The 25,087-nt window shown below is 50.6% G+C and overlaps 5 protein-coding genes across 10 annotated transcripts in view; 1 reads left to right on the forward strand and 4 right to left on the reverse strand.

Annotated features, from left to right (window-relative positions):
- STK24 (serine/threonine kinase 24) overlaps positions 1 to 25,087 on the forward strand; it is a 112,785-nt gene that overhangs the window by 17,163 nt on the left and 70,535 nt on the right. For 2 of the 6 annotated variants that reach the window (XM_085215607.1, XM_085215606.1), the window contains one exon: positions 5,371 to 5,507. The exons of the other annotated variants lie outside the window; for them this stretch is intronic. In XM_085215607.1, the coding sequence (XP_085071733.1) occupies positions 5,453 to 5,507 (55 nt within the window). In that variant the 5' untranslated portion in view covers positions 5,371 to 5,452. The remainder of the gene's footprint in view (positions 1 to 5,370; positions 5,508 to 25,087) is intronic. 6 annotated transcript variants of the gene reach the window in all.
- On the reverse strand, positions 9,683 to 10,645 carry LOC146545650 (uncharacterized). Its single transcript, XM_085215610.1, has one exon. It carries the CDS (start codon positions 10,628 to 10,630, stop codon positions 9,683 to 9,685), a length of 948 nt encoding a protein of 315 aa, XP_085071736.1. The 5' UTR covers positions 10,631 to 10,645.
- On the reverse strand, positions 12,976 to 13,922 carry LOC146545651 (uncharacterized). The gene is given in 2 exon segments (XM_085215609.1): positions 12,976 to 13,325; positions 13,328 to 13,922. Coding segments are annotated over 2 exon segments (945 nt in total).
- On the reverse strand, positions 16,289 to 17,251 carry LOC146545652 (uncharacterized). The gene has a single exon (XM_085215611.1). The coding sequence runs from the start codon at positions 17,234 to 17,236 to the stop codon at positions 16,289 to 16,291; it is 948 nt and encodes a 315-aa protein (XP_085071737.1). The 5' UTR covers positions 17,237 to 17,251.
- On the reverse strand, positions 23,771 to 24,718 carry LOC146545653 (uncharacterized). The gene has a single exon (XM_085215584.1). The coding sequence runs from the start codon at positions 24,716 to 24,718 to the stop codon at positions 23,771 to 23,773; it is 948 nt and encodes a 315-aa protein (XP_085071710.1).

The raw sequence follows: 25,087 nt of genomic DNA on the forward strand, positions 1-25,087 counted from the left end.
TTAGTTAACAACATCCACTGCGTTCTTTGTAATGGGATAAGGTTTCTCTGTGTTTCTTTGTCAGATTTTTAAAAATAATATTCTCCAATGTTGTTTGCTGTTTCCACTGAGTTTTGCTTACTATACCTTTTTTGAAGAGTACTACTGTTAATTTAAAACCTTTCTCTGTCTAGGAGCCTGGCAACTCTGCCTTCTGCATCATATTCTGTTTTACCAGTTTTTCAATAGCATAGATTTGATTCTAAACTTATTTCCCTTATCCATTTTTAGACTATGCTGTTTGGAATCTGTTTTAATTCCAAGGTGGAGATGCCTCACTAACAAGGTTTCTTCAGTTTTGTTAGTAACTTAAATCACTGCTTCGTTATAAGTTCTTCATAATTTCGTATTTCTTTTGTCTTGGATTATTGTTTAGAAATATATGAGAATTACTTTGTCTTATTTTTTCTTTAGTTACATAATAATAATAATAATAATAATAATAATAATAAAAGCAAGCAACAGCGTCTCCAAGCTCTTGGGTTTTTACCCCTCAGATATTTCTTTTTAGCATAACTGTTTGAACTTCTTGACCCGATGAAAACCAGAGTTCTGTTTAATTTTCCCCCTTTCTGTAAAATAAAGAAAGAATGCTTAAAAATATATATAAAAATCTATAGAAAGAGCTGATATTAAGGATAGCTGCTGATATTTGTTTTGGTATTTATAGCTGTATCAGTAGTTATTTCTTTGTCTAGGATATACTACATGTGTAGCTCTAAGTCAAGCTGTTGTTCATATATATACTGCAAGAAAACAGAAGAGAACTTACAGTTAAACATTATGAATGACACAGTATAGTCAATATGAAACAAAACATGCTGCTTCCTGTGAAATTTGATTAACGGGGCTCTGCAGAACATGTCCCTCATGCAAATGAATTCTAGAAGTAAATTTTTTTTTTGAAAAACAGTAATTCTGAAAGTGATAAGTAATTGATTTTAGGCTGCCAGGTGAATGTGAGCTCTGTAAGTAGTGCTGTGGCTGTGGCTGAACCAAAGTAAATCATGTACTGGCTGGGACCTTGGTGTAGATGGCATCAGTGAGGCCATTCCTGAAATAGCAATAGTCAGTTTGATGTGGCTGGAAAACTGGAATGCGTCCAGCAAACAGCTTCACGAACAGATTGAGTTTGGAATGCTGGTATCCCAGGAAAAGATTTGGTCTTGATTTTGTTTATCTAAGGGAAGGTTGGGAAGTGACTTGGTGGAAGCTTTTCATTAAGTACCAATCATTCAGTGCTTTCTGATCTGTTATGCTAAAACAGACTGCAACTTAAGGTTGGAAAAGACCACTAAGATCATGTAGTCCAACCATCACCACCATGCCCACTAACCGTGTCCCTCATTGCCACATCTACACCTTTCTTGAACACCTCCAGGAACAGTGACTCCATCACCTCCCTGAGCAGCCTCTTCCAATGCACCACCATTCTTTCTGAGAAGAATTTTTTCCTAATATCCAACCTGAATAGGACAAGATGTCATGGGTGATTGGCCAAGCAAAGCTAGTTCTATCTAGTAATAATACATCTTTTTTAAAGGGAAGATAGCTTAAATATGTATGAGGCGGATTTGATGTCACTTGTAGTTATTTTTACATCCATACTTGCTGAACTTAGAAACCTAAGCTTTCAGGCTTTAGGCAACTCAAGGACATTATAGTGGGTATGTTGGATATTCTTGCCGCAACAATCTAGAGAATGTAATTCTGAATGTGTTTACATGTGAGCTCAGTATGTTTTAGGTCAACATCCTTTGGCTTTATAGCTTTAACGGTTTTTCTTCAACATTTATTAGCATCTTTGAACTCATGTGACCTTAAATACGTGCTGGGGGTCAGGAATTAATACAGTCAAAACATAAGGAACTTGATGCACTGTAATCTTGCAGAGAGCAGGCAGCCTGTGACAGGTGACGTCCTGCTTGTCAGGGTGGGAGAACAGTGTGGGAGTTTCCCCCTTGGATGTAGGACTGTGGAATCCACAGCGCTGGGATGTGTCAGTAGTTTTTTGATGTTCTGTTGTTTGTGTTGTGAGCCTTTTGCAAACCACTCTCTCTGAATTTTGGCTGGGGATTCGGCTCACAAATAAATATTTTTTAAAAGTGGGCCGTAACCACATCTCTCATTTCTTGTGTTACAGTCACAGCAGCACTGTTATTACTGCATTTTGTGAGGTTAAGGAGACTGTGCCTTCTCTGTTCCTTTGACCAAAGCCAGTCTTATCCTGTAGGAATGCCTGCAGCTGTGACTGCATTCTTTCTTCTCTCTTACTGGAGCAGTGTTAGGAACAGAATAAGACATGACTTCAGTGAGACTGTTCTTATACAGGTATGCTTACTTTTCTTCTGAAGCCCCTCATAAGCCGTCAGTTCTCTCCAGGAAGCAGCAGCCTAGCAGAGGTGTCTGCCTTCATTTGTCTGCTTTAAGTGAGAAGCTGGCATCTGACATGACAACCTGAAAGAGGCAGCAAGAATTTCTGAGGTGGTTTGCTGGGCTTTAAGGCCTAGTTGGATTGCCAATTTAAAGAAGAGTTGAAAGCTTCCATTAATGCAGCCCATGAAGGTAATAAATAAGAGCAAAGGAAAAGAAGACCTTGTGAACTCTGTCTGTCTCTATCTCATGTGGTTTTGCTGTGATGCCCTGTTCTCATTCTTAAAATAGTTTGGTCCCTCCTTATTTCAGAGATGATTACATTGCAACCCTAAACCTTTGTTACCTGTACTCTTTATTGCTTGTGTGTTTGCCTGTAGCCTTTTGCTGTACTCCTTAATAAGAAAGGAGTTGTTCATTTGCACTGCCTTTATTCATAGATATTGTTTTTAACTCTAAATCCAGAAACTTTTTGTTCCACTGTTTCCCTTTAGCAGTCCAAGAGATTCTCACCAGTTTCTGAAATCCGCATTAGATTAATTGGTGTAATCAGTTCTGAATTGTTTCTCTTTCATAGGTAAATAATCCTTACTGAACTAACATATCAAGATTGGAAGCATCACTGATCTATCTTGGGAAAACTTGAAGGTTTATGATTAATTATATTTAGAATTATCTAACGTTTAGATGCTAAACCATATCATGCAATTCTGATCTTGTTCTAAATCAATTTTAAACAGCTCAGTGAAAAATACTGTTTCTTGAAAGTAACGTATCTATGTTGTTCTTGGTGTGAAGCCTTTGAAAGCTGCCTCTATGGTGCTCTGACTCCTGGCTTCCATGTGCTGTGAAATATTCCTGTGCGTAGTTCCACACCTTGCTACCTGTTTTCAGTGAGATCTCAAACAGGCAGCAACAGCATCTTGTCCCCATCCTGCTTTCAGGAATTCTGCCACTGTACTTGGGTCTGTTGGCTGCAGAATGACTTGGTTCACATGGGAAACTACTTTCCCAGTGAATTTCTCCCACTCCTTCCAAAGACAAGCCAAAAGTTGGGAGTTGTGTATACAAATGGCAAAAAGGCTTAAATGGCTGGGTGGATTGATATCTGTGCAAAGGAGAAGTAAACTTGAGTTATACCTTTCATTCTGAATTTAATTTGATGTAAAGAGGAACAAATGTAAGCATTAGAGCAGTTGTCTTTTGGACAGTGGAGGTGAAAGGGTTCTCGTGCCTCACATATTAGAAGTTTGATTCTGGTCTGGAACAGGGAGTAATTTATAAAAGCTGAATGTAATTAACATGAACTGTTTCAGTGAAATAGGTTTAAGATATTTAGGTGCAAGTGGGGTGATGTCTGGGTGGAAAAAAATGTACTAATTTCTCTGTTAATTGGATGCCAAATTCACTTGATAGTTCTGCTTCTATTGTAATATAGTTCATCTGGAAAATGAATTCTGTAAACTAGTACTAATTTACTTTGGCTTTCAGTTTCTTATTTTGTGACTTCATAGAGTTTTTGAATAACCATTTGGTCCACTTACCAGTAAAATTCAACTGCATAAAGAGCTTTGATTGTGGGCTACCTTTTTGTTTCTTGCATTCTTGGTAAATGGAAGAAATGTTGAGGTTGCAATATAAATATGTTGCTCACTCGATATTCTTTGACTGTCTTTTTAGATGGAATTTCTGGGAAAAGATCTGCTGCAGGTTGGAATTAATTCTTTCCCAGGAAGCATGCACTGGATAGACATGGTTATAAAGTAATTTTTTACCTGATGAACAGGGAGGAGGGGAATCACTAACTGCCACCTCCATTAGGTGATAAAAAAGCTTACCTTCACCTTATGGTTGTAAGTGACATGATTTTTTTAAATCTTCCCTCCTGTTATATGAAGAGAAAGAAACTGGCCTTAAGTCAATGTTAAATGGAAGAGTATGGACTCGTGTTCACTTAGCATCCCAAATAAATGAGTACCCACTCCTTTAGAACGTGAAACGTGTGTAGTATGTAATAATTGCTGTATAAGTTTCTCGTGGTTAATAGCTAGCAAATGGTTTTGCAGCCAATACAAGAAATGTGTGTGTCTGCTTTTGCTGTAACATATTCAAATAAACCAAGGCTGCCCATTAGCTTGGAGCTTTGGGAACTCATGCTTAATGTGACATGTCTAGGCTTGTGACAGCTGAGCTGAAAAGGTTCTTTTCTATGATGAAGGGGTGTGTGTCAAGGAAACGTGCCAAAGGACCTGAGAATATGGGCACTGTTAGGATGACTCAGGCTGAGGAAAACACGGGGCTTGTGGCTCCAGCACGTTGGGTTGCCAACACAAGTCTGATGAACGTTCTGCAGAAGGATTCTTTGATTGGTGCTGTGACAGAACTTGCATTATTGCATTAGTGTTTTTGTTGTTTTTTCCCCCCTCCCAACAAGTGGCTCTGCAAGCTCTGTTACAAGTAGTCTGTGGCAAAAAGAATGCGTTTAAGGACTAACTGTATACTGCTGAAGTAATTGCAAGAGGTAATGCTTGGAAGGTGACTGCTGTATTAGGTTGTAGAATGCATTGACTAGTACACATATTTAGGAATGAAAACACGTTTTTCCTTGTGATCTGAAAAAGGCAGAAACTTCAGTGTGTTGGAAAATTATTCCAAAGACAAATATTTTTTTATACATCTGTACATGCATAATAATGTACACTGAGGATGTTCTGCTGAGTCTGAAAAATCTCGCTGCCTGTGTTTTTCATGGAATACACGATGTCCAAACTGGAATGAGCAGCTTGTCTCTCCTTAGCCTCTGTTCTGCATTGGCTACCTGGCAGATGCTTTTTTTTTTTTTTTTTTTTTTTTACCATTTTTTTTTCCTTTGTGGTTGAACGTTAGATGGCTGACAAACCTTGATTAAAGGACATAAATGCGCCACATGCAAAACCACAATGATTTCTTTGATTGCAGGGACCTTTTGGCCAGCTTGCATAAGGACTTGTGTTTAGAAGAGAACCTTTGGGCTCATCTGTATCTCCCTCCCCTCAAAGGGATGGCAGCCCGAGGACAGCTAGCATTCATCCTGACGCCAAGAGACTTCAAAGGAGGTAAGCGTCTCAGAAATGCTCCCCAGACAAAATGCACTCATCAGTCCTGCACCCCAGTGTGGTAATATTCTTCAGTGCAGCATTACCATCTCCTAAAAGTTTTTGTTCTTACTCCTTCATGAAAATCTTTTGAGAGCTCTGTAAGGCCTTATCAGCTGATTGCAGTCCTCATGGAGATTTGCATCTCTGTCGCTAACCCTTGCACTTTTGCTTAAGAATGTGCCCTTAGTGTGAAGCGAAAGGTGCTAGCTACAGTTCCTGGCTTTGTGCTCAGATATATGCTCCCCTCCATCCCTTGGTTTGTCTTTCGTATTTTAGATGAGACTTAAAGCTTGAACTTTTCTCAATTCATGTTTCTTTAAGATCAAGGGGAAAAAAACGGTGCTTGCTCTTCACAGTTTTAAAGTTCCCTTTTTTCTTTCTTTTTTTTTTTTTAATTACTTTTAAAGTGGATTTCATTTCACATCCAGCTAATTTCTGCCCAATTCTTTGTTTAGGTTTTTAGAGAGTGTTGTCCCAGGAAATGCATTTAATTCTCCTGGAGGGAAATATGTCTTCAGGAATCTTTTTTTCCTGTCAGAGATGCCATCTAGATGCAGCACAACTGTTTGCATCTCCTAAATGCCTATAGGATAATTACTTAGTAGAAGGATAAATTAAGAACAAACAGTTGTTTGCCGTGGAAGCAGAAATGGAAAAACAATAATCCCACGTTACCTTATTTATAAAACAAAAACAGAGCTCTCAGGGGTGATTTCTGACTCTCCCCAACTTCCTTTCAGGTCATTCATAGGAAAGCTGAGCTACGGATCTTCTTTTTCTTGTTCTTATTCCAGTAAACATTATGTAAAACCCAGTAAGAACGTATCTGAAAACAAAGGAAGACTTTTCATGCCTTTTTTTTTTTTTTTTTTTCCACTTACGAGAGTATTTGAAAGTAGACCAGTAGTAAATATTATGTTTGCTGAGCAGATTTTTTTCTAGGGGTATAGATTTCAAGAGGACTCCTCTCAGTCCTCTCAGACCACATAAGGTATATCTGTTTCTAAAGCCTGTATGATTGCAGATCATACCCTCAGTTACCCTGAGTAACAACTTTCACCTTATTTTTCCTTTTATGCTATTTTTAAATGCTGTTTTTTTTTGTGATTAGTTTGACTTTATAAAACCTAGGCAAGAGCTTTCTGACTATTTTGATGACCACCATCTAGCTAGTGTTCTTATTAGGCTCTACAGTATGAAAGTAAAGCTCCTGCAGATTGGAGTTTAAATATGTTAAGGGCATCATATAAAATAATATATCACCTAATTCTCTTCCAAAGTTATTTATGTTCAGATTTACCTATGCATATTATGATCAACTTGAAGCTCCTCCAGGCTTAAAATTTTTACAAGTTCTGGTAATGCTGACAGGTTAGCTTGATTTTTGTTTCTCTGTTCAACAATTTTATTGCTGTTTTTGTTGCTATTATTATTTTCTTTCATTGCTGTTCTTATTTTTTTTTTCCAAATGCTGAGATTTCTGTGACGGTGATTAGCTGCCATGGTTCTGTATGTACACATCGAATGTACAGTGCAATTCAACAGTAGCAATTCTGATTTATTTCATAAAATGTAGTCTTTTCACAATGCATTATTTCTATATCCCTTCATCTGGCACTGAAAAAGGCAAAAGTTTTCAAAATAGAAAAATAATAAAATTAAATGAATGAGTTTTTCACAAAACTGGAAATCTTTTGGGAGGAGAATTATTCTACCACTTCTTTTTATCTCTACAAGATATTACCACATAATCCCCAATAAGAACAGCACATGAAGCTGGTGTAAAGCTTAGCAAGTTAATCTGTTCCTGTGGAACAAACTAAAGACGGTTGCAAATGTATTGTACCTTTACTGATGAGTTGCTATCTCCTGGGAGTAAATCATAAGGAAACAGAGCCAGTTTTTATTTCTTCCATTTGAGTATCCTTCTAGTGTCAGTGACAGAATTTATTTTGTTTTTTTTGGGGGGGTTGAGAACTGCTAGACTGTTTTTTAGTCTGTTCGAGGATGTACATTATAAAAAAAAAGGGCCCTAGCAATAAATGGGAAGTGTTATATTATTAGGAGCCTCTGGAATTGATGGAATACTCAAATTCATTTCAAGGGTAGATCTAGTTAGTGCTTTGTCAGTGTTTCCTGGAGAGAACCAAAGCAGTATTATTTCTCTTTGGAGCTTTTCAAATTGTTAGTAAAATTCAATCATTCATTTAAGCGGAAAAATCAATTTTAACTGTAATCTTTAACTGTATACCAGTTTACATACTTCAGCATGACAACATTTTCACATCTACTTTCTTGATGAATAGTTATCTTCATCTGTAGTACATAAAAATCTTCTTTCGCTGTTCTAATAGCTCAAAACATAGAAGCGGGATATCAATCTCCAAGCTAAAAGGTGTCTAAGTTGCTGAAGCTGTTGGCATTTCATTTTTTGAGAACAATGGAAAGTAATTGAAGACATTTCCCTAAAAGTAACGTGGACAGTTAGTTTAGACAAGATAGTGAGGAGAGAAGGGGAGGAAGAAGACAATTTCTACAGTGCTTATCTTTGGTGTCTAACGCAATCCATGTGGCAATAGCCTTATTCTCTCACAAAATGATTCTATGATTTAACACATCAGAGAATTGAGTGCCCACGGTGTTCACAGTCCAGCGCAGATAACTTTATTTTGTGATCAGTAATTTCTGTCTTCGGTCGCATCCATTTCATTTGTCAAAAGAGTTATTAATCCCGTTGATTTATCCAGTGGTTATCTTTGATGTCTGAGGCAATCCGTGTGTCACTGGCCCTGTTCTCTCACAAAATGGTTTCTTTTGTTCTTCTGAGTCAACTTGTAGTGTTTTACATGCCATCTGACATTCAGGTTCCTTAGGTATTGGTATCGTTAGGTAATACGACAGGTAGTGGTTGTTGGTTGTTTCATTTTTTTATTTTCTGGCGAAATCTGATAACCTAAACAAGCAACATTGCGTTTGATAAAACAAGAGAGCAACCTGTAAAAGCTCGTGTTGTGATGTGAGGTGGAATTAGATGGAAGAACATGAGCAGAAGAGTATATTGTCCGAGGAGGATTTTAGTGAAGGATGAAGTGAATGAGAAGACTGCGTATGCCTGTAAGGGAGCGTTGGAATGATGGTGGAATTCTTGATTCCATGGTGAGGCTGGAGAACTTTGTGTTCACCAGATACGCAGGAAAACCAATAGTACGTACTGCTGATTTTAAGAACGAGCTTGTTCTTAAACCGTTGTCCTCGGAATGTGGGGTGAATAGGCAGTGAGAGATTTTTCCCTGGTTTTGTCTTCTGTAAAGACGTTTCAAAAGCCTGTGAAAGAGAAAGTATCTGGGTCCCTACTTAACAGCAGTTGTGCAGACATGGAGTCATAGAGTCATCGAATGACAGAATCATAGAATCAGAGAATGGCCTGGGTTGAAAAGAAGCGCAGAGATAATGTAGTTTCCACCCCCTGCTATATGCAGGGTTGCCAACCAGTAGACCAGGCTGCCCAGAGCCACATCCAGCCTGGCCTTGGATGCCTCCAGGGATGGGGCACCCACAGCCTGGATCTGAAGTGGTAGAATTGAATTGTCCACTCACAGTGGGAAGAACTTGGTTATTATCCCTTGCGCTGGGGAGCCCAGCTCTGGGCCCAGCGCTCCAGCTGTGGCCTCCTCAGAGCTGAGCAGAGGCGCAGGATAACCGCCCTTCACCTGCCGGTAGCACCCGGCCTCACGCAGCCCAGGACAGCATTCACGAAGGCAGCCTGGGCTCCTTGCTGGTTCAGCCTGGTGTCCAGCAGGACTCCCAGGTCTGCTCCAGCTGGCTACCCCCAGCTGTAGCTGGGCTGTGATGTTCCTCCCCAGGTGCAGAAATTTGCCCTTCCCCTTTCTGAAGCGCGTGGGGTTCCTGCTAGGAATGCAGCAGTGCCAGCAGTGGCATGGCTGTAGGAAAAAGGGGAGAGGGCTTCAAGGATGGGGAAGCAACAACTACCACGAACACATTTTTTTGTTGTTGTTTCCAGTCTTTGTATTTTATTTCCACAAAGGAATTGGACACTGATGACATGGGTCCATTGGGGCCAGGGTGTGTCCCAGGTGGTGCCTGGCCCCAGCCTCATCAGCTCCACCACTCTTCTATTCCGGCCGGCGGGGTGGCCTCTTCTTTGGTGACGCTGAGGCCTGTGAGTCGCTGGCCTTCCTCTTTGGGGCTCGCCGGGTCCCCTCAGGTGGGCTGGTGCCAGAAGGCCCTGCCACAGTCTCTTCTGGCTCCTCGTGAGGCGCTGCCTGCTCCGTGGTGACAGTTGCAGGGTTGGAATGTGGGCGGCTGGGATGCCCATCGAACTCTTCTGTTGTCCTGCCCAGCATTTCGTCCCTGTTAGAGCTGGCAGGGCTGCTGGAGGGTACTGGGCCAGGGACAGGTGCCTCCTCTGGTGCGGCAGCTCTGGGCTGTGATGTAGCGGCCTCCTGTGCCCCAGCAGCGGGGGGGACACGGAGGCCCAGCAAGCGGTGAGCCGCCCTGGCGCACCTCTGCACGGCGAAGGCGATGAACTGCCGCACAAAGGTCACCGTGTGGCCGTGCAGGTCGGGATCCAGCATTTCTATCAAGATCCCCTCCGCCAAGCCTACGAGGAGCAGGGCCCAGATGACACTGTGTAGCAGTGTGTTTGCTTGTGGCTCCTCGGTGCCCAGGATGCGGCGCAGCTTCTGGCGCAGCCAGGAGCGCAGGGGCCGCAGCAGGGCCGGGTGCTCCCTGAAGAGGGAAGCCCAGGTGGCAGGTGAGAGGCCGCCCACGGGACGCATGGGCACTGCGGGCCAGGCTGCTGCCTGGCGGACTGCAGGGCTCCGAGTGGCAATGGATGCCTCTGCAGGTGGTCTGACCACCAGCTCCTGATAGTTGTCGTCCGCTTGCACCGTGTGAATGATGGACTTCACATCCCGTTTGCAAAGCGGGCACTGTGGCCTGGTGCTCGTCCACCGCTGGATGCAGGGAAAGCAGAACTGGTGGCAGCACGGCATGGCGTATGCCGCGCTGTCCCAGTTGTCCAGGCACACGGGGCAGCGGGTGTCTAACTCTGCCTCCATGCTTCCACCAGTTGCGGTGGGCCAGGGGGAGCGGGAGATGGCAACGCGCTCCCCAGCACTGGCGCTGCAGCAGCAGGTGTCACGCTGGAAGAGGACGAGAGGCGTTAGTCACACACCGGCCTGGGACGGGTCCCTCAGGGTGTCCCCCCCGCCGCCAGTCCCCGTGCCGCCTACCTATGCTTCTGCACGCGCCTCTCTAGGATGTCCCGTCTGCCTGCTCAAGCAGGGTCGGGGTAAAGAACAGATGGCTCTGAGACGGCCACTGGGAGCTGCGCGAACAGCACCCAGAGCACGTTCCAGCACCAAAGCTCGCCCTTTCCGCACTCCAGTCCTCGCACACACGCTCGGTCGGAGGCCAGGCACGAACTGGTGGGCTGAGCCGCTGCACCCGCAATAAAGCCAGCGTGCACTATGGAGTCACAGTGTGTTGCCTGGAGATGTCTCAAAGCATGGCTTGGCCAAGCTGTTGGGCGTCACCTTCACTTGGGGACATCACTGGCCATGTCACAGCGATGCCACCCGCAGTCCACAGACGGGTCATCACGATGAGCCGTCCTCACCTGCAGCACGTGCTCCAGCCCAGGCACAAGTTTCTGGGCTTTTCCCAGTGCCCCTGCCCGCTCCCTTCCCCACATCTCCAATGTGCTTGGCATTGGTGTTTCATACCTGTCACCAGAGCCGTAGCCACGTCGTCCCATGAGCCCCATCAGGTCACCCTGGCCATGGCACGCAGCCCCACGCATGTACAGCAAGAGGACTTATTCAATAAAAGTTTGTGTTTCTCTCTGATAGTTGGACTTGATGATCTTAGAGGTCTTTTCCAACGTTAATGATTCCATGATTTAACACATCAGAGAATTGAGTGCCCACGGTGTTCACAGTCCAGCGCAGATAACTTTATTTTGTGATCAGTAATTTCTGTCTTCGGTCGCATCCATTTCATTTGTCAAAAGAGTTATTAATCCCGTTGATTTATCCAGTGGTTATCTTTGATGTCTGAGGCAATCCGTGTGTCACTGGCCCTGTTCTCTCACAAAATGGTTTCTTTTGTTCTTCTGAGTCAACTTGTAGTGTTTTACATGCCATCTGACATTCAGGTTCCTTAGGTATTGGTATCGTTAGGTAATACGACAGGTAGTGGTTGTTGGTTGTTTCATTTTTTTATTTTCTGGCGAAATCTGATGACCTAAACAAGCAACATTGCGTTTGATAAAACAAGAGAGCAACCTGTAAAAGCTCGTGTTGTGATGTGAGGTGGAATTAGATGGAAGAACATGAGCAGAAGAGTATATTGTCCGAGGAGGATTTTAGTGAAGGATGAAGTGAATGAGAAGACTGCGTATGCCTGTAAGGGAGCGTTGGAATGATGGTGGAATTCTTGATTCCATGGTGAGGCTGGAGAACTTTGTGTTCACCAGATACGCAGGAAAACCAATAGTACGTACTGCTGATTTTAAGAACGAGCTTGTTCTTAAACCGTTGTCCTCGGAATGTGGGGTGAATAGGCAGTGAGAGATTTTTCCCTGGTTTTGTCTTCTGTAAAGACGTTTCAAAAGCCTGTGAAAGAGAAAGTATCTGGGTCCCTACTTAACAGCAGTTGTGCAGACATGGAGTCATAGAGTCATCGAATGACAGAATCATAGAATCAGAGAATGGCCTGGGTTGAAAAGAAGCGCAGAGATAATGTAGTTTCCATACAACCAGTGCCAACCAGTAGACCAGGCTGCCCAGAGCCACATCCAGCCTGGCCTTGGATGCCTCCAGGGATGGGGCACCCACAGCCTGGATCTGAAGTGGTAGAATTGAATTGTCCACTCACAGTGGGAAGAACTTGGTTATTATCCCTTGCGCTGGGGAGCCCAGCTCTGGGCCCAGCGCTCCAGCTGTGGCCTCCTCAGAGCTGAGCAGAGGCGCAGGATAACTGCCCTTCACCTGCCGGCCTCACGCAGCCCAGGACAGCATTCACGAAGGCAGCCTGGGCTCCTTGCTGGTTCAGCCTGGTGTCCAGCAGGACTCCCAGGTCTGCTCCAGCTGGCTACCCCCAGCTGTAGCTGGGCTGTGATGTTCCTCCCCAGGTGCAGAAATTTGCCCTTCCCCTTTCTGAAGCGCGTGGGGTTCCTGCTAGGAATGCAGCAGTGCCAGCAGTGGCATGGCTGTAGGAAAAAGGGGAGAGGGCTTCAAGGATGGGGAAGCAACAACCACCACGAACACATTTTTTTGTTGTTGTTTCCAGTCTTTGTATTTTATTTCCACAAAGGAATTGGACACTGATGACATGGGTCCATTGGGGCCAGGGTGTGTCCCAGGTGGTGCCTGGCCCCAGCCTCATCAGCTCCACCACTCTTCTATTCCGGCCGGCGGGGTGGCCTCTTCTTTGGTGACGCTGAGGCCTGTGAGTCGCTGGCCTTCCTCTTTGGGGCTCGCCGGGTCCCCTCAGGTGGGCTGGTGCCAGAAGGCCCTGCCACAGTCTCTTCTGGCTCCTCGTGAGGCGCTGCCTGCTCCGTGGTGACAGTTGCAGGGTTGGAATGTGGGCGGCTGGGATGCCCATCGAACTCTTCTGTTGTCCTGCCCAGCATTTCGTCCCTGTTAGAGCTGGCAGGGCTGCTGGAGGGTACTGGGCCAGGGACAGGTGCCTCCTCTGGTGCGGCAGCTCTGGGCTGTGATGTAGCGGCCTCCTGTGCCCCAGCAGCGGGGGGACACGGAGGCCCAGCAAGCGGTGAGCCGCCCTGGCGCACCTCTGCACGGCGAAGGCGATGAACTGCCGCACAAAGGTCACCGTGTGGCCGTGCAGGTCGGGATCCAGCATTTCTATCAAGATCCCCTCCGCCAAGCCTACGAGGAGCAGGGCCCAGATGACACTGTGTAGCAGTGTGTTTGCTTGTGGCTCCTCGGTGCCCAGGATGCGGCGCAGCTTCTGGCGCAGCCAGGAGCGCAGGGGCCGCAGCAGGGCCGGGTGCTCCCTGAAGAGGGAAGCCCAGGTGGCAGGTGAGAGGCCGCCCACGGGACGCATGGGCACTGCGGGCCAGGCTGCTGCCTGGCGGACTGCAGGGCTCCGAGTGGCAATGGATGCCTCTGCAGGTGGTCTGACCACCAGCTCCTGATAGTTGTCGTCCGCTTGCACCGTGTGAATGATGGACTTCACATCCCGTTTGCAAAGCGGGCACTGTGGCCTGGTGCTCGTCCACCGCTGGATGCAGGGAAAGCAGAACTGGTGGCAGCACGGCATGGCGTATGCCGCGCTGTCCCAGTTGTCCAGGCACACGGGGCAGCGGGTGTCTAACTCTGCCTCCATGCTTCCACCAGTTGCGGTGGGCCAGGGGGAGCGGGAGATGGCAACGCGCTCCCCAGCACTGGCGCTGCAGCAGCAGGTGTCACGCTGGAAGAGGACGAGAGGCGTTAGTCACACACCGGCCTGGGACGGGTCCCTCAGGGTGTCCCCCCCGCCGCCAGTCCCCGTGCCGCCTACCTATGCTTCTGCACGCGCCTCTCTAGGATGTCCCGTCTGCCTGCTCAAGCAGGGTCGGGGTAAAGAACAGATGGCTCTGAGACGGCCACTGGGAGCTGCGCGAACAGCACCCAGAGCACGTTCCAGCACCAAAGCTCGCCCTTTCCGCACTCCAGTCCTCGCACACACGCTCGGTCGGAGGCCAGGCACGAACTGGTGGGCTGAGCCGCTGCACCCGCAATAAAGCCAGCGTGCACTATGGAGTCACAGTGTGTTGCCTGGAGATGTCTCAAAGCATGGCTTGGCCAAGCTGTTGGGCGTCACCTTCACTTGGGGACATCACTGGCCATGTCACAGCGATGCCACCCGCAGTCCACAGACGGGTCATCACGATGAGCCGTCCTCACCTGCAGCACGTGCTCCAGCCCAGGCACAAGTTTCTGGGCTTTTCCCAGTGCCCCTGCCCGCTCCCTTCCCCACATCTCCAATGTGCTTGGCATTGGTGTTTCATACCTGTCACCAGAGCCGTAGCCACGTCGTCCCATGAGCCCCATCAGGTCACCCTGGCCATGGCACGCAGCCCCACGCATGTACAGCAAGAGGACTTATTCAATAAAAGTTTGTGTTTCTCTCTGATAGTTGGACTTGATGATCTTAGAGGTCTTTTCCAACGTTAATGATTCCATGATTTAACACATCAGAGAATTGAGTGCCCACGGTGTTCACAGTCCAGCGCAGATAACTTTATTTTGTGATCAGTAATTTCTGTCTTCGGTCGCATCCATTTCATTTGTCAAAAGAGTTATTAATCCCGTTGATTTATCCAGTGGTTATCTTTGATGTCTGAGGCAATCCGTGTGTCACTGGCCCTGTTCTCTCACAAAATGGTTTCTTTTGTTCTTCTGAGTCAACTTGTAGTGTTTTACATGCCATCTGACATTCAGGTTCCTTAGGTATTGGTATCGTTAGGTAATACGACAGGTAGTGGTTGTTGGTTGTTTCATTTTTTTATTTTCTGGCGAAATCTGATGACCTAAACAAGCAACATTGCGTTTGATAAAACAAGAGAGCAACCTGTAAAAGCTCGTGTTGTGATGTGAGGTGGAATTAGATGGAAGAACATGAGCAGAAGAGTATATTGTCCGAGGAGGATTTTAGTGAAGGATGAAGTGAATGAGAAGACTGCGTATGCCTGTAAGGGAGCGTTGGAATGATGGTGGAATTCTTGATTCCATGGTGAGGCTGGAGAACTTTGTGTTCACCAGATACGCAGGAAAACCAATAGTACGTACTGCTGATTTTAAGAACGAGCTTGTTCTTAAACCGTTGTCCTCGGAATGTGGGGTGAATAGGCAGTGAGAGATTTTTCCCTGGTTTTGTCTTCTGTAAAGACGTTTCAAAAGCCTGTGAAAGAGAAAGTATCTGGGTCCCTACTTAACAGCAGTTGTGCAGACATGGAGTCATAGAGTCATCGAATGACAGAATCATAGAATCAGAGAATGGCCTGGGTTGAAAAGAAGCGCAGAGATAATGTAGTTTCCACCCCCTGCTATATGCAGGGTTGCCAACCAGTAGACCAGGCTGCCCAGAGCCACATCCAGCCTGGCCTTGGATGCCTCCAGGGATGGGGCACCCACAGCCTGGATCTGAAGTGGTAGAATTGAATTGTCCACTCACAGTGGGAAGAACTTGGTTATTATCCCTTGCGCTGGGGAGCCCAGCTCTGGGCCCAGCGCTCCAGCTGTGGCCTCCTCAGAGCTGAGCAGAGGCGCAGGATAACCGCCCTTCACCTGCCGGTAGCACCCGGCCTCACGCAGCCCAGGACAGCATTCACGAAGGCAGCCTGGGCTCCTTGCTGGTTCAGCCTGGTGTCCAGCAGGACTCCCAGGTCTGCTCCAGCTGGCTACCCCCAGCTGTAGCTGGGCTGTGATGTTCCTCCCCAGGTGCAGAAATTTGCCCTTCCCCTTTCTGAAGCGCGTGGGGTTCCTGCTAGGAATGCAGCAGTGCCAGCAGTGGCATGGCTGTAGGAAAAAGGGGAGAGGGCTTCAAGGATGGGGAAGCAACAACCACCACGAACACATTTTTTTGTTGTTGTTTCCAGTCTTTGTATTTTATTTCCACAAAGGAATTGGACACTGATGACATGGGTCCATTGGGGCCAGGGTGTGTCCCAGGTGGTGCCTGGCCCCAGCCTCATCAGCTCCACCACTCTTCTATTCCGGCCGGCGGGGTGGCCTCTTCTTTGGTGACGCTGAGGCCTGTGAGTCGCTGGCCTTCCTCTTTGGGGCTCGCCGGGTCCCCTCAGGTGGGCTGGTGCCAGAAGGCCCTGCCACAGTCTCTTCTGGCTCCTCGTGAGGCGCTGCCTGCTCCGTGGTGACAGTTGCAGGGTTGGAATGTGGGCGGCTGGGATGCCCATCGAACTCTTCTGTTGTCCTGCCCAGCATTTCGTCCCTGTTAGAGCTGGCAGGGCTGCTGGAGGGTACTGGGCCAGGGACAGGTGCCTCCTCTGGTGCGGCAGCTCTGGGCTGTGATGTAGCGGCCTCCTGTGCCCCAGCAGCGGGGGGGACACGGAGGCCCAGCAAGCGGTGAGCCGCCCTGGCGCACCTCTGCACGGCGAAGGCGATGAACTGCCGCACAAAGGTCACCGTGTGGCCGTGCAGGTCGGGATCCAGCATTTCTATCAAGATCCCCTCCGCCAAGCCTACGAGGAGCAGGGCCCAGATGACACTGTGTAGCAGTGTGTTTGCTTGTGGCTCCTCGGTGCCCAGGATGCGGCGCAGCTTCTGGCGCAGCCAGGAGCGCAGGGGCCGCAGCAGGGCCGGGTGCTCCCTGAAGAGGGAAGCCCAGGTGGCAGGTGAGAGGCCGCCCACGGGACGCATGGGCACTGCGGGCCAGGCTGCTGCCTGGCGGACTGCAGGGCTCCGAGTGGCAATGGATGCCTCTGCAGGTGGTCTGACCACCAGCTCCTGATAGTTGTCGTCCGCTTGCACCGTGTGAATGATGGACTTCACATCCCGTTTGCAAAGCGGGCACTGTGGCCTGGTGCTCGTCCACCGCTGGATGCAGGGAAAGCAGAACTGGTGGCAGCACGGCATGGCGTATGCCGCGCTGTCCCAGTTGTCCAGGCACACGGGGCAGCGGGTGTCTAACTCTGCCTCCATGCTTCCACCAGTTGCGGTGGGCCAGGGGGAGCGGGAGATGGCAACGCGCTCCCCAGCACTGGCGCTGCAGCAGCAGGTGTCACGCTGGAAGAGGACGAGAGGCGTTAGTCACACACCGGCCTGGGACGGGTCCCTCAGGGTGTCCCCCCGCCGCCAGTCCCCGTGCCGCCTACCTATGCTTCTGCACGCGCCTCTCTAGGATGTCCCGTCTGCCTGCTCAAGCAGGGTCGGGGTAAAGAACAGATGGCTCTGAGACGGCCACTGGGAGCTGCGCGAACAGCACCCAGAGCACGTTCCAGCACCAAAGCTCGCCCTTTCCGCACTCCAGTCCTCGCACACACGCTCGGTCGGAGGCCAGGCACGAACTGGTGGGCTGAGCCGCTGCACCCGCAATAAAGCCAGCGTGCACTATGGAGTCACAGTGTGTTGCCTGGAGATGTCTCAAAGCATGGCTTGGCCAAGCTGTTGGGCGTCACCTTCACTTGGGGACATCACTGGCCATGTCACAGCGATGCCACCCGCAGTCCACAGACGGGTCATCACGATGAGCCGTCCTCACCTGCAGCACGTGCTCCAGCCCAGGCACAAGTTTCTGGGCTTTTCCCAGTGCCCCTGCCCGCTCCCTTCCCCACATCTCCAATGTGCTTGGCATTGGTGTTTCATACCTGTCACCAGAGCCGTAGCCACGTCGTCCCATGAGCCCCATCAGGTCACCCTGGCCATGGCACGCAGCCCCACGCATGTACAGCAAGAGGACTTACTCAATAAAAGTTTGTGTTTCTCTCTGATAGTTGGACTTGATGATCTTAGAGGTCTTTTCCAACGTTAATGATTCCATGATTTAACACATCAGAGAATTGAGTGCCCACGGTGTTCACAGTCCAGCGCAGATAACTTTATTTTGTGATCAGTAATTTCTGTCTTCGGTCGCATCCATTTCATTTGTCAAAAGAGTTATTAATCCCGTTGATTTATCCAGTGGTTATCTTTGATGTCTGAGGCAATCCGTGTGTCACTGGCCCTGTTCTCTCACAAAATGGTTTCTTTTGTTCTTCTGAGTCAACTTGTAGTGTTTTACATGCCATCTGACATTCAGGTTCCTTAGGTATTGGTATCGTTAGGTAATACGACAGGTAGTGGTTGTTGGTTGTTTCATTTTTTTATTTTCTGGCGAAATCTGATGACCTAAACAAGCAACATTGCGTTTGATAAAACAAGAGAGCAACCTGTAAAAGCTCGTGTTGTGATGTGAGGTGGAATTAGATGGAAGAACATGAGCAGAAGAGTATATTGTCCGAGGAGGATTTTAGTGAAGGATGAAGTGAATGAGAAGACTGCGTATGCCTGTAAGGGAGCGTTGGAATGATGGTGGAATTCTTGATTCCATGGTGAGGCTGGAGAACTTTGTGTTCACCAGATACGCAGGAAAACCAATAGTACGTACTGCTGATTTTAAGAACGAGCTTGTTCTTAAACCGCCTGAGGTCAGCAGAGAGTTCCCGTGTCTCGAGGAGTTCAAGTAATTTGCCTTACGCGTGGTCGCTGATCATCATGATGTGGAAAAGAGGGGTAAGGTCACCCCCCTACACATTTTGTGTGCCAGCATTACTCCACCAGGATGACAGCGCTGAGTGGTCAGTTCCCACTGAGCTCATTCCTTCGCGGGGGCTCTCTGGAGTGGCTGAACCTGCTCCCTTGGGGTCCGGTCCTCACTGGTCAGAAGCCCGCACAGCTTCACACGAGGCGCCCTGCTCCGTGTCAGCGGTTGTGAGTGCAGGCTGCATGCTAACCCTGTTGGCTTAGTCCTCCCATCATTTGCTCCTTTTGAGCGGGGGTGCTGGGTCAGCAGGAGGCAGGCTGTAGGTGGGGGCTATGGGCAAACTGACACTTTTGTTGTCACTTGGGATTGTCCCAGGATGCCATGCTGGCACTGCCGGGTGCCCAGTGGCTGCCCAAGTCCTAGCCCGCTTCGTCCGGCAGCGGTAGGCCCTCTGGCCTCAGAGCGGGCCTGGCCTTTCTTTGGCTGTGGGTCCCTCCAGGTGCGCGCAGCTACCCCGCCTGATGGCTGGGTCCGCCGGTGCATCATTGGACCATGGCGGTGGAGGCTCCTCGAAGCTCTGTGCCGCGATGCTGCCCGTAGAGGGAGGGCTCTGAGGAATGGGCAGCACGGCTGGTTGCACTGCTGATTGTCTCCCAGCACGGTGAATGAGGCCAGCGTCGCCGCCCTGGGCCGCGCAGCCGTGATCCGCAAAGTACGGTGGCGGCAGGTCGGTCCGCCTAGTCCTTGTCCAGCCTCGGGAGCGGGTCCAACTGCTAGCATGAGCTTGCGGCTCTCGGCCGGAGGGAGCCTCCGCCGCCAGAGCAGGGTCAGCGGCGGTGCCCGAAGGTCCCACCGGCCTGTGAGGCCCCAGGGTGCAGGCAGCGGCCGCGTGCCGCCGCTGTCGGCCCAGGGCATGAGCCTCTCGTTGCCCAGCCCGGGTGGGGTAGCGGCCGGAACGGCCTCACTCGCGATTGCAACCGGCACTTGGCACCGAGCTCGCCTCCGGACCAGTTCACGCCCGGCAGGAGCGGCAGCGACGTTAGCCGGTGCCGAGGCCGGTGCACTTGCGCCATTTGCCGGCGAGGTGCGGGTGGCCAGCGCTGGCTCCCCATGGGACAGGCATGTCACGCTGCACAGGCAGTCGAGCCCATCCGCTGGGCTCCCTCAGAGGCCCGCCGCCAGTTCTGGGCTCCACCTTTGCCCCGCCCTCAACCCGCGTGCTTGACATGGTTGGTAAGACGGCCTGGCCGGCTCGCCCACAGGCACTGCCAGCAAGCCCGCGTAAGCGAGCTCATCCTGAACTTTGTCCGTGAGCTTGGCTCACTGTGGGTCTTCCCGTAGCATAGCAGGCACATGGAGAAGGTTCCGTGTCAAGCTGCTGGCAGTTTTGGGGTGACTAACTTGGACTCGGGCCCATTCATCGCCACAGTACAGCCGTATACAGAGGCTTCTGATGCGGCAGCCGTGCCCGGCCGTTCATTTCGTTCTTTGTCTTCGACAACTCATTTCTGCCATGTTCTTCCTGTCTCCAGCCGGCACCGCAGGTGCGGTCATCTGGCTTGGCCAGCCCACCATAACAAGGACTTGCAGTTTGTTCATGGATCTGAACTGGCTTAGTGTTGAGTAATTAGTTAACAGACAGAATGGTCCACGTGTCCAAGGTGGAGATGATATTGTGAGAACTCTTGCCTAGGAGCTTGCATTGTGCATTGATTCCCTTGAACTATGTGTCTGATGTGGAACCTGTACGCACGTTTTACAGTGTTCTTAGTCATCGTGTCACTGGATGTGATACAGCAGAGGATTATTTCCTAGTTTGTTCTGTTAAGACGTTAGGTGAAGTTTTCTTTTTTACGTTGTGCAAATCATGATCAAGAATGAGCATCGTTTTAAACAAGAGACCTGTATTTGATATGATTGATGACACATTCAGAAGGTTTACCGTAGATTACTAGTATAGGGCTGCCTGTCAGACGAATGTTATCTTTCCTGGTACAGCTTGTCACCGTCCAGATAAGATCAGCTGGCTTAGAGCTGGTTGTGATCCTTTGATCTGAGGAGATTGAATACTTCATTGGTTTAAAACTTAAGATCCTACGTGGGAGCCAGTCTGGCAGGTCCGATCAGCAGAGGAGAAGGCGAGAAGATCCGTAAGAATGAATGACCGGCCTGAGAGCAGGATAGAGTAGTTCCCTTGCTGGTAGCTGGTTGCACCAGACAGGCGCCCAGGCAACCCCGCTGATGCCCGGTGTGCTACCCCTGTGCTAAGTGGTACGAATTGTTTCACTGCTGGAAAAGTTTCACCTGGCATGGGCATGGCCCTAAAGAGCAGTGCTTCAGAGGAGCAAGCCAGATACCCTTATTTTGTCTGTGTTACAGCCAGATATTTCACAAGGCATGGACTGTAGGGTCATGGTGCAGGTCATCCAGGGCCTGGCCCCAGCTGTGCGCCACTTCTCCGGCGGAAATTGCCCTTCCTTGAGCGAGATGGTTCTCCTTGGAGGCGCGGCCCGTGCAGGTGCAAAGGCTAAGAGCTCGCCCAGAACCTTTCTGCTGTGTTGCAGTCGTTGTGTATTCGCAGAAGGACCTGAGACTTGGTTTGCGCCAGGCTGTCCGTTCGCGCAGGCGCTGAGGACTGGGCGACTCCCCGGCGGATTGCTTCGCTGAAGCGGCCCTGGTTCCTCTGGGCCGGGCCCAGCTGGCTGGGCAGGCCGCCCCCTTGGCACCAAGGCCGCTGAACCTGTGATTGGTCTGGATGTCGGGATCCGCTTTCAGGTCGCCAGCTCCGGAGCAGCCAGACCTGTATGTCCTTGCTCCGCGCAGGTGCGGGCCTGGCAGAGCGCAGGGGCCGGCGGGGTCCAGGGGGCCAGGCGAAGGCCCCCACGCGATGGCCTGCGCGGCTGTCTGGCGGCTGCGTGGCAGACTCGTGTTGCCCATCTGTTGCTCCGCTGACCAGTGTGGGACAGGCCAGAGTCCCCGTGCGCCGCGGCGTGGCCGGTGCCGCCGCGGTGCCGGAGCAGACGGTGAGCCGCATGGCGCCCTGCCAGGCTACGTTGCAGCCAGGCACGTGGGCAGTCGTGCATGCTTCACTCGTCGCCAGGGGCGGAGTGCAACGCGCGCACGGCGTGCAGGCCGGTGCCGGAAGGGGAGCTAGGTCCGCCGCGGGCGGGCCGCGCGGCGCTCCCTGGCGCCAGTCTGGAGCGCCTCCGGTGCCCCGCGCCCCAGCGGGGGGGGAAAACTGGCCGGGGGCCCGGGGGGTGGCGACACCCCCGGGCCTTTCCGCCCAAAAACCCCCCTTCCCCCTGTCCCCCGGGGGGGGGGGGGGGGGGGGGCCAGGTCTGTCCCAAAAAGGGGGAACCGGCCCCCCGAAAAACCGGGGAAAGGGTCCGGTTTGCCGGGCCAAAGCGGTTTGGGCCAAGTTTTGGGCCCCCTTTTCCAGGGGTTTGGCCAGAAGCGAGGACCAGCCCCCAAAACGGGCCCAGGGTCCCCCCGCACCCGGCCCCCCCACCAAAATTTTTGGGTTTTTCCCCCGGGGCCCCCTTTCCCCGCTCCCCCCCAAATTTAACTTGGCTTGGGGTTTTTCCCCTGCCCAGGCTAGCCCCGCGCCCCAGCCCCCCAAACCCCCGGGGCCCACCCGGGGGGCCCCCCCAACCCAAAAGGGCCCAAAAGGGGCCCAATTTTGGCCTGATGCCAAAGGGGTTTTTTAAACTTTAATGTTCCGGATTAACAGTCCAAGTTTTATTCCCAGGGGTTTCACCAGGCGTAATTTTTTTGGCCAAAAATTTCGGTTTTTCACGACCCACGCCCCAAAAGAGAAAACCCGGTTACCGTTTTTTTGGGAGGTCCGGGGCCCGGCCCGTTTCCCCCCAAAAATTTTTTTTTGGTTTCTTTAAACTTGGGTTTTTTCAGGGCCCCTATTCAGGCCTTTGGTTTGGTAGGAAAAACAAGGTAGGGTTGTTTTTCCATTTTTTTTTTTCGGGGATTTGGAATAAAAAAACTTTTTGTAATAAAAAGCATTTTTAAAACCTTTTTGGGTTTTGAGGGGGAAAGTTTAAGCAGGCAAAGAGTTTTTTCCAGGAATTTTTTTGGGATAAGTAAGGGAAAAGGTTTTCCGTGGGATTTTAAAAGGGGTTAATCTTGATTATTGGGGGGAAATTTTGTTTCCCTCCAAAAAATGTTTTTTGTTTTAAAAACAGTTTTTTTATCCTTGCCGGGGGGTGTGGGGTGTGGGAATAGAGTTTTTTTGGGGGTTTTTTTTTTCGGAAAGAGGTTTAAAAACCTTTGAAAAAAAAAGAAAAAAAACGGGGAAAAGTTTTTGTAAATGGAATAGGAATAAAGGGAAAAAAAGAAAAGAAGGCCGGGAAAAGGGGGAAAAATTTTCCCCCCTTAAATGGGGGAACCAGTAAAAGGGGCCCCTGGAATTGGTTGGTTGTCCAGGAGGGGAACCCCTTGGTCGAAGGGAAAATTTAATTGTAATACGGGGAAAATTGGTTTTTTACCCTTTGCGGGGGACCCAGTTTTGGGGAAACCCCTGTCCTCCTAAAATGAGGGGGAGGAAAACCGCCCTTCCCCTGCCGGTAAAACCCGGCCTCAACCACCCCAGGAAAAGGTTCACGAAGGCAGCCTGGGGTCCTTGTTTTTTTACCCGGGTTTCCAGCAGGGCTCCCGGGGTTGCTCCAGCTTGGTACCCCCAATTTAAGCTGGGCTGTGATGTTCCTCCCCAGGGGCAGAAATTTCCCTTTCCCCTTTCTGAAGCGCGTGGGTTTCCTGCGGGAAATGCAACAGTCCCAGCATTGGCATGGCTGGGGGAAAAAGGGGAGAGGGCTTAAAGGAGGGGGAAGCAAAAACCACCAGGAAAACTTTTTTTGGTTGTTGTTTCCAGCCTTTGTATTTTATTTCCAAAAAGGAATTGGACACTGAAAACAGGGGTCCTTTGGGGCCGGGGTGTGCCCCCGGGGGGGCCGGCCCCCACCCCCATCAGGCCCCCCCCTCTTCTATTCCCCCCGGCGGTGTGGCCTTTTTTTGGGTGACGCTGAGGCCTGTGAGTCCGGGGCCTTCCTTTTTTGGGCCCCCCGGGTCCCCTCAGGTGGGCGGGGCCCAAAAGGCCCTGCCACAGTCTCTTCTGGCTCCTGGGGAGGCGCTGGGGGCTCCGTGGTGACATTTGCGGGGTTTAAAAGTGGGGGCCCGGGATGCCCTTCGAACTCTTCTGTTGTCCTGCCAAAAATTTTGCCCTTTTTAGAGCTGGAAGGGCTGCTGGGGGGTACGGGGCCAGGGACAGTTCCCTCCTCTGGTGGGGCCGCTCGGGGCTTTGATGTAGCGGCCTCCTGTGCCCCAGCAGCGGGGGGGACACGGAGGCCCCAAAACCGGTGGGCCGCCCGGGCCCCCCTCTGCACGGCAAAGGCAATGAACTGCCGCACAATGGTCACCGTGGGGCCGTGCAGGTCGGGATCCAGCTTTTCTATCAAAACCCCCTCCGCCAAGCCTACGAGGAGCAGGGCCCCGATGACACTGTGTAGAAAGGTGTTTGCTTGTGGCTCCTCGGTGCCCAGGATGCGGCGCAGCTTCTGGCGCAGCCAGGAGCGCAGGGGCCGCAGCAGGGCCGGGTGCTCCCTGAAGAGGGAAGCCCAGGTGGCAGGTGAGAGGCCGCCCACGGGACGCATGGGCACTGCGGGCCAGGCTGCTGCCTGGCGGACTGCAGGGCTCCGAGTGGCAATGGATGCCTCTGCAGGTGGTCTGACCACCAGCTCCTGATAGTTGTCGTCCGCTTGCACCGTGTGAATGATGGACTTCACATCCCGTTTGCAAAGCGGGCACTGTGGCCTGGTGCTCGTCCACCGCTGGATGCAGGGAAAGCAGAACTGGTGGCAGCACGGCATGGCGTATGCCGCGCTGTCCCAGTTGTCCAGGCACACGGGGCAGCGGGTGTCTAACTCTGCCTCCATGCTTCCACCAGTTGCGGTGGGCCAGGGGGAGCGGGAGATGGCAACGCGCTCCCCAGCACTGGCGCTGCAGCAGCAGGTGTCACGCTGGAAGAGGACGAGAGGCGTTAGTCACACACCGGCCTGGGACGGGTCCCTCAGGGTGTCCCCCCCGCCGCCAGTCCCCGTGCCGCCTACCTATGCTTCTGCACGCGCCTCTCTAGGATGTCCCGTCTGCCTGCTCAAGCAGGGTCGGGGTAAAGAACAGATGGCTCTGAGACGGCCACTGGGAGCTGCGCGAACAGCACCCAGAGCACGTTCCAGCACCAAAGCTCGCCCTTTCCGCACTCCAGTCCTCGCACACACGCTCGGTCGGAGGCCAGGCACGAACTG

The sequence above is a fragment of the Meleagris gallopavo genome, chromosome 1 (genome assembly GCF_905368555.1).
Source record: "Meleagris gallopavo chromosome 1, MGAL_WU_HG_1.1, whole genome shotgun sequence".
In the NCBI taxonomy this organism is placed as follows: domain Eukaryota; kingdom Metazoa; phylum Chordata; class Aves; order Galliformes; family Phasianidae; genus Meleagris; species Meleagris gallopavo.

Bases quoted from the DNA above. Each gene is read 5' to 3' on its own strand.
- LOC146545652 (XM_085215611.1), bottom strand. From the start codon at position 17,236: ATGGAGGCAGAGTTAGACACCCGCTGCCCCGTGTGCCTGGACAACTGG.
- LOC146545653 (XM_085215584.1), bottom strand. From the start codon at position 24,718: ATGGAGGCAGAGTTAGACACCCGCTGCCCCGTGTGCCTGGACAACTGG.
- LOC146545650 (XM_085215610.1), bottom strand. From the start codon at position 10,630: ATGGAGGCAGAGTTAGACACCCGCTGCCCCGTGTGCCTGGACAACTGG.